Source organism: Myotis nattereri (genome assembly GCF_964212035.1).
Source record: "Myotis nattereri genome assembly, chromosome: 16".
Classification (NCBI taxonomy): Eukaryota; Metazoa; Chordata; class Mammalia; order Chiroptera; family Vespertilionidae; genus Myotis; species Myotis nattereri.
In genome coordinates, this window is record NC_138091.1 from 47,798,205 (window position 1) to 47,811,060 (window position 12,856).

General features: G+C 42.1%; 1 protein-coding gene across 4 annotated transcripts in view; it reads right to left on the reverse strand.

Annotated features, from left to right (window-relative positions):
- Positions 1–7,825: 7,825 nt before the first annotated feature.
- FBXL20 (F-box and leucine rich repeat protein 20) overlaps positions 7,826–12,856 on the reverse strand; it is a 62,961-nt gene continuing 57,930 nt past the window's right edge. For 3 of the 4 annotated variants that reach the window (XM_081108800.1, XM_081108801.1, XM_081108802.1), the window contains exons 13-15: positions 11,954–12,010; positions 10,327–10,539; positions 7,826–8,919 (exon numbers count right to left, since the gene is read on the reverse strand). In XM_081108800.1, the coding sequence (XP_080964926.1) occupies positions 8,812–8,919; positions 10,327–10,539; positions 11,954–12,010 (378 nt within the window). In that variant the 3' untranslated portion in view covers positions 7,826–8,811. Of the gene's footprint in view, positions 8,920–10,040; positions 10,540–11,953; positions 12,011–12,856 lie in introns of those variants that run through there. The other variant, XM_081108803.1, reaches the window with a different exon arrangement.

A 12,856-nucleotide genomic window follows, 5' to 3' on the forward strand; every position in this document is an offset into this window, starting at 1 on the left:
AAACAGGTATATATACTTAATGCTTGTTCTATTTTCTTGATGATATGGTCCTCTCGAGAATTGTCTTCTGCCTATAGACTAGGGCAAGGGATAGAGTCTGGGATAGGAATAAATAAATCTGGCTGGATTTTTTTTTTTATTCCAATTAGTTAGGGCAACAACTACTCACTGAAGCCTCTGAAAGACCATTCAACTATCAAATCGCTGTGCTTATTCCAACTGCAGTTCTAGAGACTTGGGAAATCCTGTTACTCTTCTTAAACACTGAGGCCACGGGGTCTGATTTTTAAAATGCAGTTGAACTTATTAATCTTTGAATTTTTAGGTCTTCCCCTATATTAAGGTCATAAATATAAACAAACATTTTCAAAGTTTAAATTTTAATTTTGCATTTCACTTTTAGGTCAATCCACCGGAAACTGATTTTTGTGTGTATATTTTTCCATGCAGAAAACCGATTTTATATTAAGTGCTTTTTAAAACGTGATGTTATTCTGATTTTCTTTCTCGTTTTAAAAAAATATATTTTACTGACTTTTTACAGAGAGGAAAAAGAGGGATAGAGAGTTAGAAACATCAATGAGAGAGAAACATTGATCAGCTGCCTCCTGCACATCTCCTACTGGGGGTGCCCGCAACCAAGGTACATGCCCTTGACCAGAATTGAACCTGGGACCTTTCAGTCTGCAGGCTGATGCTCTAGCCACTGAGCCAAACCGGTTAGGGCTGCTTAATTTTTTCATTCCTTTCCCTCAAAATTTTATCACAAAAAAAAAAAAAAAATACTGAAGAGAGAAAACCTATATGCATGGATTGGAATACAGGCCAAGGCACCCTCCGCCTAATCCCTTTTTAATCATTTACTGGTCATCTTTGGGGAGTTTTAAACCAGGTAGCCTCTGGCTAGGGAGGGCAGGAAGGGAGAAGGCTCTGAACACTGGCTGGAATGGGGGTCCTGGCCGGTGGTTAGAGCTTCGGCTCACAGACTGAAGGGTCACGCCATCAATTCCAGTCAAGGGCATGTACCGTGGTTCCAGGCTGGATCCCCAGCCTGTCAGGGTGTGTGCGAGAGAGAACCCATCGATGGGCCTCTCTCACATTGATGTTTCTCCCTCTGTCTCTCCCTCCCTTCCACTCCCTAAAAATCAATGGAAAAATATCCTTGGCTATTAAAAAAAAAAATATCCTTGGGGAAGGGGAAGTCTGTTTATCCTTGAAGACCTAAAAAGTATCTCCCTCAACATATAGGGCTGATCCAACATGGACAACTACTTGTACCCCTGTAACCCTGGTGGCCTCACCCAAATTACCAACCCAGACCAGGCCTTTACCACGTGCAGAATGAGTGGATTTCAAGAGAGGTCTATGAATCCACAGGTTCCCTGAGGGCATTTCATGGCAGGATAGACACCCTGAGATGTAAATTTTGATTGCAGATTTGGCTCCCCTGCACATCTCCACCAAAAGGATAGGGACCCCATTTCATTAACCTTTGTGTATCTCTCAACTGGAGCCTCCAGCACAGACCAGACACTGACATATTTGCTGAAATGAAGGGAATAAAGCAGGTAGCATGTGAATGCTTACAATGTGCCATCATTACCTCTTTTAACCTTTACAGCTCTAAAGCAAGATGAGACAGCAGGTCGTTCAGGTCATTTGGGTGGAGGTCAGGCAATGACTTGGGAGCTTGTGTTTAACCATCTTCACTCCTTCCTAGGCGAGGTAAGGGCAATGGACTGCACAGATAAGGAACTCAGGATGAATTGTTATATCAAATTAGAACAAGAATTTTAGAAATCCTGATTTATATTATGTCTTGTTTTTCTTAGACAAGTAGAGTTGTGTATTAAAAACAGGCTACTAAAAAGTTAGTAACTAAAGGTTATTAGTTAAATTCTATTAAAAAATATAAGGGTGCCAAAAAGCTCCTCTTCACTGAGCCTCGGGAGCCTGTGCAGCTCTAGGGTTCAAGAAAGTAGAGAATCACAGCTCCAAGTCAGGCTATTTCCGCAGCAAAATGAAAAGTCTTCACAGCTTATTTCCTTTAATTACATCATAAAACAAAATTAGAACATACAGGAAACAAGAATAGTTACATAACAATTTACTTTATATATTTATATATAAAAAACATTTCTTTTTAGTCCAAAGATTTTAAAGCAGAAGGAATCCTCTACTGCCACCTTGGCTTTTATTTATTTTAAATAACCCTCCCTCCCCCGCAATCTCAAGCGCCAAAAGTAGTAGTGGAAACAGTCACTTGGACAGCGAATGGAACCTGGCGTCGGGTCACCATGTGGGGAGCTGTCGATGCCAGGGACTGGCAAAGCGCTGGGCGGGCCTAGTGGAGAAGCAGTAAGCAGCAGCTCCCACACACTGAAGCACTCCAGGGCAGGCCAGAGGCTGGGGGAGGCTTAGGCAGGCCAGATAATGATGTTTGGTACCAGACCCTGCCAGTCAATCTCCTCTGCATTTTACCCCCTCAAGGGCTGGGAATAGGAGGGGGCCACTGGGTACAGGGATGAAAGAGCCTGGTTTGAAGATAAAAATTTCTCCCACAGCACCATTTACCCATCCATCTCTGTCCCCAGGCAGAGTCTGACGGGCAGGGGTAGTCCTCACAGTTCTCTGAGCTCTGCACAGGCCGCATTTCTCAGGTCTGTGCTCTCAGGGTCACTGGAAGGTGGGCAAAGGTGAGGAGAGCAGTTGGGATATGCCCAAGGCAGGTTACTTGGAAATGATTCCTGGGAGGAAAAAGGAGGCAGCCAGAGTGGGAGGCATTTGAAAGTTGAGTCATAAAACAGGAATGGAGAAAGGCAAAATTAAGAAGTAACCCTCAGTGCTGGCAGCTACAGAGCCTCAGGGGCCAGCTCCAAGAGAGGCACCCCATCCCACAGAGGTTGTAGAGGTTAGTGTGTAACTTGGGGGTAGGGTGAGGAGGGGAGTAAGAGAAGAAATCTCAGGCTCACCTCTCCTGCACTTGTTAGAAATTAACAGTCATCAGAGAAAAACAGATAAATTATTCTTAAGGGAAGAAGAAAACTGTTGTAAACCCAGGAAAATAGCAGCAAAGGTTTCACTTATTACAGATCTATCACATAGCACTAGGAAAGAAAATCATTCAAGTCTTTAGGGGGGAAAAGGTAAAATAATCAAACCATGCCGATTAGAGACTCCTTTTCAAGTTAGGATTTTCTAAGACTTTAGGTTCTCATTCACTAGTGCCATAAAAAAACAAAAACAGAATAATGACTTCTGGTGCTTGGGAAGAGTTAGGCTAAGATAAGAACCACATACACGTGTGTGAACAGCAGTGTGGTACGGATCTGAATAAAAAACAGTAGTAAGAGACAATGACAAGCGAAATTTAGTGGGGCAAACTTCTTCCACTTTAATATAAAAGACATCACTTCAAAGATTCCCCGGGGTTCCTGGAGTACGGCAGGAGAGAAAAGGTATGTGTCTGGACACCTCTTCCCTGCCACCTCTTCCTGGGTGGGGATTCGGATTGCCTACCTGCTCTTGCCCTGGCGAACACCGTGCCCAGAGCCGCTGGGAAGCCCTGGGGTTTCTTTCAGTGGTGCCAATACCCATGGGATGGCTCTGGTTAGGTGTGTGTGGGAAGCAGAAGGAAAAAGAGCCTGGAGTTCATTAGATGGAGAGGAAAGTAAATCTACTCACATGTGAAGCAGTTGTTTCTACATATTCATGACAGATGCTTGTACCTGAAGCAAAGTACCCCACAGTTCCAGAACTGATTTTCTCCTTTAATTTGAATCTCACCTACCATTTCCCCACCCCAATTCTTCAAAACAAGACACTGAAAAATAGAGAAAATACACACGGTCAATTGATATAATTCTGGTCGCTCATGCTTCTTTTTCCTAAAGGGCAGTGAACTACCATGGCTGAGCAAGCACTAATCCTCAACACCTGGGAATCGAACCCTACCAGGGGCTTACTCTAAAAGCACACGCAGCAGGGATGGAAGAAGTGCACTACGGAATTTCTCTTAACATCCCCCATGTGAGCTTGTCCAACACACGTTTTTCCACTGAAAATTGAGTGTAACTCTCTTGGGCTCCAAAGATTCACTCAGACTTAGCTGAGAGATTTTTACTAACTTTCGTAAGGACCAAAGGCTTCAGAAATGTACAACTGATGTGCCTAAGAATAAAAATGGACAAAATAGGGAGACTTGCCTGAGGAGGGAAGTACAGAAGCCCTTCATGCAGAAAACTCACTTGCCTCAAACGGTTGTGTCTGGCAGGAAGAAGGTCCCAAGTGAAAAGGCAAGCTTAGAGAAGCATGTGTTTGCTCGAGAACCAAGATGGTAAGTCAGGGCACCTGGGTATAGCAAATACAGCCCAACTTTATTACCTGGTTAATTGTACACTACTGACACGGTCTTTCACAGTCTTTTGTGTCTTTCAATCTTACAATTAAAATTTATGATGGAAATAAAGGTGAGGAGAGGCTGAGACTCCATATGTCCCCTCACCCTCCTGCTGCTTTAGGGTTCTTTGGTCCCAGATCATAATCATTGTAAGGGGATGGACAGGCTCTGCTTAAAGACCAACCAAACATCCTAAACCTCTTCTCAAATAAAACTTGGCTAATTCACATTGTTTTGGTCTGAGGTGGTTAAAGATCCTAGAACTGGTGGGCAGCTAGAGAAGGCAATGTTTTATAGAATGTTCCAGAAGCTGAAAGCATACCACGGAAAGAGTGTCAGCCAGGATGCACAATAGGGATAGAAACCTAACCTTAAAGTATGCACACAAGCAGGGAAAAGGCAGACTAGACCATTTTCCTCTCTCGGTGGTGACTGTCATGAGCAGTCTGTGATTTTCAGCACAATAAATATTAATCGGCCAAGGGTCTGCAACAGTGATCTGCAAGTGTTCCTCCTTTTCAAAACAACAGGGTCGCCTAAAGACATGCTGCCAATACAGGCAGGCAGGTAGCCACTCTCTTCTTCCCATAACACTGTCGCATTTCCTAACAACTTCAAACCAAGATAGGCTCCATGGCATACTCTGTGTAGCCCCCATGGCATTAGTGGGCTATTAAACCAGTAACAATGCATTTTACAAGGCAATTAGAACATAAGCACTTGACTGCTGTAGCATTATAGCTACACTGAACTGTTCAGTTTGGAAAACCCAAAATAAAGCATCATAAAAACATTTACCAGGTTTCTCTTTAAAATGTGTGATCTAAGGAATATATGAAATTTCTGATTTATATGTCTGCTGGATCAGCTTAACTCATGAATGTGGAAATACATACACATACACACAAAAACATTTAAGAAATACTTTTACATCCACTAGAGAGCAGAACAGGAGAAAACTTTTTACATGTAGTATAATGTGCTTTCATATTCCAAATATTGGAAAAAAAAAATAAAGCCAGATCCCCTTTACTGCTCATATCCAAGTTTGATTTCTAATTTAGCAAACAAATGTCAAAGACCACCCTCAAAGACCATCTGGTGAAAAATGGCCTGAGCCACTGACAGTCACGGATTCAAGACTGCCCAGGATGGTTTGCCTCGATCATGATAAGGACCCAAAGTGGAAGCTAGACTGGAGACATTTCAGAATCAGCATCACTGGGAGTGAGATGGAGGCTTTAAACAGACAGTGAGGATGGGTGTAGGAGGAAATGGGAGGCATCAATTACAGAAAAAAAAAGAAAAAGAAAAAAAAAAAAAAGCTGGGCCCTGGCCAGTGTGTTCAGTGGTTAGAGTGCTGACCCATGCATGGAAGGGTCGAGGGTTTGATTCCCAGTATGTACCTGGGTTGCAGGTTTGATCTCCAGACCTGTTGGGGCATGTGTGGAAGGCAACCAATCTATGTGTATCTCTCTCTCCCTACTCCCTTCCTTCCATTCTCTCTGAAAAGCAATGGAAAAAATATCCTTGGGTGAGGATTAAAAAAATAAATAAAAAGCTGATGGGGCCAATGAAGAGGATATAAAAGGTACTGATGTAGCAAATGATGCTGGGAAATGTAAGGGGAGAAAAGGCTGCTTGGAAAAAAGATGATCTGGATGCTGAATAACTTTCGCCAGAGGACACTGCAATAATTCCTCCTGGCTATCGGCAGGTTTACGGCAATACCTTTGAGGGTACCTTCTTCCTTCTCCCAAATCTCCTCTCTTCGCGCTGCACCTTTTCATTACAGAAGGCATATTGTGGAGGAGCTGTGTAGCCAGACAATAAGCTTTCCCTACGGAAGAGTTACACCTGTGAAACCTTACTGACTTTTCAAAAGTGTTCCTGATGTTGAAACAGGAAGCACTGTGTCCAGGTGACAGGACCCTGTCCACCTGACCAAAACTTACCATGTTCTGGGTTTTCAAAGTCCTGGTACATTTCATCAGCTGGCGTGGTTGCAGACTGGCATAAAAAAAATATTTCATTCCAAGCTTGATGGGCCTGAAGTTTTCTTGAGAAAGGAACAGCCTCCTGCCTGACCACATACTGCTGCACACTCCAGGCTTTTACCCTCTCACTCCACTCTGTTCTCAGCCCAGACAGGTAGGGGTTGCCTGCGCAAGTCCACATGGACCTGCACATAGGAACACTCTTTGAGGAGAGAAACAGCATTTCCAAGACACTCATGTACTGGTGAGTAGAATCTTTTAAACAAATATATATATATATTTTAAAGTAAAGAAGTACCCTTAATAGCCTCATCTATTGGGCAATTCAAATCCACACTCACTAATCAATCAGGGTTTTATAGCCAATTTGTTCAGGCATTATAAAAAAAATTATACATTAGAACAGATGGGCCCTAAATATTTCTTTTTAGTTTTGTTTGAATGAGTGACCTGGGGATCTGAATATTATAAACTACATCTGGAAGTGTGTGTGCACATGTATATATTTATAAGTGTGGGGTACAGCCAGGAGAGTGAGTCTCACTTTAAAAAGTATATTCCTTACACTGTAATTTGAAAAGGGGAAGGGGGAATTAAAAAATATAATTTTAGTTTTTAAAAGGGAATAATTAAATAGGATTTAAAATAAATGTAACATATTAAATACTGGTGGGTTGTACACATTTATGGGATCCTTTATGTGAAGGAATAAATCACACGTAATTCTTACAAAAGTCATCCTATTTAAAAAAATCACACATGGTTTTTAACCTTGGGGTTTAGAAACCTACTTCTAGTACTTCAGAAACGCATTTAACTCACTGCAGGATTGTGTGTGTGTGGGGGGAGGGGAAGCATCTTTGAGTCATGGGCACTGAATACCCTCCCAGCCCTCAGCTCTGATGACCAGGCTGGGCAGAGGCACTGGGACCCCTACTTCCTCTTCCTCTCAATGTTCTTTCTGCTGCCCCAGTTCCTTGACCTAGCTACTCTTGTGTTTCATTCATGGGAAGTCTGGAGAACAGGAGATATGGCTGACAGGTTCCAGTCCTTTGAGGCTCCGATATTAAATGATACCATCAACACCCTCATACAGCTGACCAGCTTTTACAGGGTCCCTGACAGGCTGAATAGGGGTGGGGGAGAGACACTGATTGGCTAGATGGCACAGTGCCTCTAGTAGCATTTCTGCTAAAATAAAACAACCCCAAAGACACAAATCAGAGATGTCACTGATCACACCTAGATTTCAGTGAACATACAACGTGCCTGAGTGTGGGTGGGGGGGTGTCCAGGCTCAGTTTTGGGATTTGCCATCCCACTCTTTACTAATAATGTGTTTTGTTCACCTCATTAAATTAGCAGAGCCTGATGGAAGGAAAAATGGAGTATTGGGCTTATCATGCATATTATCACGTATCACAAGATATAACAGAAACCAAAAAGCAAAGTTTACTATTATCAAAATAGTTTTAGCTTAATTTCTTCTCCTAACTTGTCTTGCTTTTATAACTGTTTCCCTTCAGACTGGCAAAGATTCAGGCAGGGGCCCCTAATGGTAAAATTTAGAATTAAAAAAATATTTATTGATAATGTCTCTTTTAAAAATGTTTGGTAACCCCAACTAATCATCCAAAATGCAAACTGTAAACACAACAACAGCAAAAGAGTAACAACTGAGTGTGAGTAAGCAGACTATGAACAGGTGACAGACTGGGCAAGAATGCAGGAGGGAGCAACAAAGGACAAAGGTGCACAAGTGTGCTAGACAGTGACAATTTGAGTGAATAAGTAATCACATTTGGACCACAGTAATTTCAATGTGACCATATAGGAAACCACTGGGCCAAATACTAAACAGGAGGCGGAATGGAGGAGCCTTCTTTGTGAGCATGCTCAGCATGTTGGCATGGGAACGAGGAAGCACAGAAGCTGTGTAGTCATCTCACAATGGATGGCTACCATTTATAGGATGCAAAGAAATTTTCTTTCTGGTCCCTGGATACAACGTATATTGTTTTTCTCTATGCTTTCCTTGACCCTGGAGGACTGCAGTTGCTGTTCCAATATCACCAAATAAACCCCTTAATAAAATAAAGAAACCGTAGTAGCAGTAACACTGGGTTTGCTGGAACAACCCCTTCCCCCTACCTTGCCTATGATTTTCTTCTGGGAACGTCCAACAGGAATGGCTAAGTTTTATCAATCCACTTGATAAAGCCAGCACAATCTTCAGTCCCCCGTCACAGAGCTAGAGTGGATGGGTATGTATATGTACGTGTGGCTCTGGGAATCTGGACACTGCCTCACGTTGTAACCCTTGCCCAGAACACTGGGTCGCTTCCACTGGTGACTCCGCGGTAACTCTAGAAGTGTCATTAAATACTCAGTTCGCCACGGCTGCCACCTCCACTGTCATAGGATGATGCAGCATCTGCAGAAGCGCTGTCTGCTGCCCCCGACTGATGGGGGTGGAGTGACAGGTGCGAAGTAGGCGTGGACTTTAATATTGGGTAAATGGGTCTGAAACAAGACAGAAACATTACTAAGAGAGAGGGCTTAAACAGAAAGAGCAATGTTGCTTTTCAGAACAAACACTGAGTGGCCATGAAAGCAGGGCAGAGCTGACCACCAGCAGCCAGATGTTGGAGAGGCCTGGGTTCTACTCTGTACCATCCCACGTTACTCTAAATGACTAAATCAGCTCACATAACTTTGGTCCCTGCTTCCATAATAATACAAGTGGGGAAAAACTTCATACTCATTTCTTAACCTGTTCCCAAAGGGATTCCTAGTTTGATTCTCATAGTTGAAATAAACTATATTTCCATAGTTGAAATTAGCTTAAGATTTTTTTCCCCAAGTCATTTTGGAGAGTCTTTCTTCTGATGACCTGTGGCTCTCCTCTTTGGTGTAGAAGAAATACGGCTGCAAGGACTCCCCACTGCAGCTATGCTCTCAGTCCTCTAGGGCTGAAGGGAAAGGAGGAGCTGAGGCCAAGAGAAAATCAAGATGAGGTTGGTGCTCCTTTATGTGCTCAGGTGCCATATGGTCAACATGGAGTTTTTAGAGTTTGGCTATAAAGGATAACAAGCACAGTGCCTTTCCCACAGCAGGTGTGAAGCAGAAGTTCCAATAAATGTCTTTTGAGCAGAAAAATCTAATATATAGATCCGTTCAGCCTTTTATAACCTCCTTGCTGGCAACCTGTCTTCCAGTCATTTGGCTATGCATGGGTCTCTCTACTACAGGGCAGGGGTGGGGGGAGGGGTGCAAACAGAAAAAGGGAAAAAATTACTTGATCCATTTGTTGTCTTAAAAAAAAAAAATCCCACCTGGACGGTGTGGTTCAGTGGTTGAGCACGGACCCATAAACCAAAAATGTCACTGGGGTTCAATTGCTGGTTGGGACACATGCTGGGTTGAGGGCTAGATCCATGTGGGGGAGTATAGGAGGCAGCCGATCAATGATGTTTCTCTCTCATCGATCTTTTCCTCTCCCTTCCCCTCTCTCTAAAAATCAATATGAGCATATTTTGAAATAAATAAATAAAAATCCCAGCAAGAGGGGTTGATATGAAAGAAAATATAAATTAAAAATTTAAATCCTATTTAATGAAATATTTTTTGTTATTCCTTTCTTTCCTTTAGAACCAAAATGTGGCATATGTGTCTGACTCCAGGCATGTTATTAAACTCTGGACATTACTGGAGTAACTGCTGGGAGGAGACCTATTTTTCTTCCCTCAGTGGGTATTTTCCTACTACATTTCCACCTGAAACTATCTTCCTGTACGTTTGCTTTCCATTTCTCCCATCTTTGCTAAATATCTAAGTAAATTTAAAAATCAAAGGAATCTAAATCTAAAAAAAAGAAAAAGAAAGGGTGCTGAGAACACTAGAGCTGGAGGGTGATGCAGCCATCTTTACCCTGAGTCTCTTGATTCCAGCCCGTGAGATTTGCTGGCAGTCATAGAGTTCTATCCGCTCAAGGCTGTGACAGCTCTTCAAGTGCTCCAGGGATGCGTCTGTGATTAGTGGGCAGTTGTCCAGTTCAATCACCTCCAGCTGGTCATGAGCGCAGGCCCCATTCCCCAGGTGACGAATTCCATCGTCTGTGATCAGCTCACAGTGAGACAGACTCTGCAGCCAAAGAGAGCAAGGAAGGACACTGAAATACCTTATGGCATTCCAGCAAGAGGCCTGTGTACCATCAGAGAGACCTTTCTAGTTTGATGTTGATGCATAAGAAACCATCACTAGATCCATGTGGTAAATGAAGAAAGCAAATTAGAGTTGCTGGGGTTCTGCTTTTGACAATCAATGATAGACATTTCTCTTTCTGATTCTAAATATACTTTGTGAATTTATGTAATGACTATGATATAGTTCATAAACAAAATAAAATACTACCTATTTGCGCCCCCACCCCCATACACACAAATGAACACTTTTCTTCTTTACAGGGATAAGTGGGGCTCAAGCTTTTCCTGAACAAAAATTCCTAGAATTTGGACTACATATTGATTACCTGGTACAGGGGGAGGCCAAGTTAATTAAATGAACTTGATTCTGATAGCTGTCAGATATAGTTATCTCTTCATATAAATCTCTTGACTGTATCAATTTTCCTTAAGTTCCTGGTTCCTACACGTGAAACTCAGAACCCTTGACCCAATCTGGACAGCAAGGTGCCACCAAATACACCAAAAATGAACCCAGATACAGAATGATTAACCATGCCCGGCTGGTGTGACTCAGTGGTTAAGCGTTGACCTATGAACCAGGAGGTCACAGTTCGATTCCCAATTGGGGCACATGCCTGGGTTGTGGGCTCAAATCCCCAGTGTGGGGTGTGCAGGAGATAGCTGATCAATGATTCTCTCTCATCAGTGATATTTCAATCTTTCTCTCCCTCTCCGTTCCTCTCTGAAATCAGTAACAAAAAATATATATTTTTAAAAAAGAATGGTTAACCAGAATGCTTTCTTTCCCATAGTGTTACAAGAAATAGTAACAGAGAATTCCCCCTAGTAAAAGCCTTGATTGCTTCTGTTTTGGTCTGAAGGTGAAGCAAACTGTATTTCTGGCCATCAACTCCCAGGACCTCTGGAAATTTTAACACCATTCAGGTTGGAGTTCAAGTGGGAGGGAGAACTCATACTTTCCACATCAGTTTTCAATTTCCAAGTATTGACAAAGAAAACATTTAACATTTCTTAATTCCTCTCTTGGTCCTCTGTAAGTTGACAATTTGGAGAAATATGCTTTCCCAAAATGGTAGCCAGTAACCAAGAGGAAAGTAAGAGCAGGGCTTTGATTAAATCTAAATATAATAAATAGCCCTGGCTGGTGTGGCTCAGTTGGTTGAGCGTCATCCCATGCACTGAAAAGTGGCCAGTTCGATTCCTCGTCAGGGCACATGCTGTTTGCAGATTCAGTCCCCAGAGTGTGACAGGAAGCAACCAATCTACCTTTGTCTCTCCTCCCCTTTCTCTCTCTCTAAAATCAGTATTTAAATCTGGTAAACACATAAAATTTTCAGAGTCACACTCACCAATACTTGAAGTCGAGGACAGTGTATAGAAAGTTGGATTAAGGTGCTATCTGTTATCTGAAAGAAACACATAAGCTTATTTTAGGTATAATTCCAAGAAAAAAAACTCATGGCCCGTACCTCACTCTTGACTATACTTGTAATCTAGACTGATATCCTGGTATCAATTCTCAAATAACAAAATCTTGAGGTTGATATCCCAATGGATACCTGAATCATTGAGAAACCAGGCTTGAACATATCTAGTATTCTCTAGTCTTCATCTTTGAGCAGACTGAAAACTTTGAGCAGGTTGAAAACTGTTTTGTTTTTTAAATGAATGAAAATCTGTCTCCTCATAACTTCTACCCACTATACTTTGTTCTACCTCCTTAAAACCATCACAGAAAACAACAAGGAAGATACTGCTCCATGAAAAAAGATTAATGTTATCTTTTTGGGTGCCAGTTATCTTCCCAATGGTGGCACAAAGGGGCTGCTGGAATCTGGGTTACCTACTAACATTCAGGAAGGAAAAACTCCTAAAAGGAAAAACAGTCTTTTATAATTATCTTAGGACAAAAAGTAAATCAGTGCTTCTTTTCAAATTCTTCCAAATCTGAGGTATTATGTTATTCTAATATAGAATGTCAGGGGGGTGGGGAGCTGGAGCAGACAGGTGTGTGCACATCACTCAGAAGGACTAATACTGGAAAGGACACTGAGCATGTGTAAGAGATAAGCGGACAGAAACAAATTTCAGTTTAAGAAGTAATAGCTGCTAAGTAGTGTCGGATAACAAGTAATTTAGAAAAAATTGACCTCAATAGACCCAAGTATCTTCTTTATTTTGACCATTAGTAAAATTCATTATTCTATCTTCTTTTTAGGAGTCTCCCATCAAAGTTTCTCCTCAATCAACTA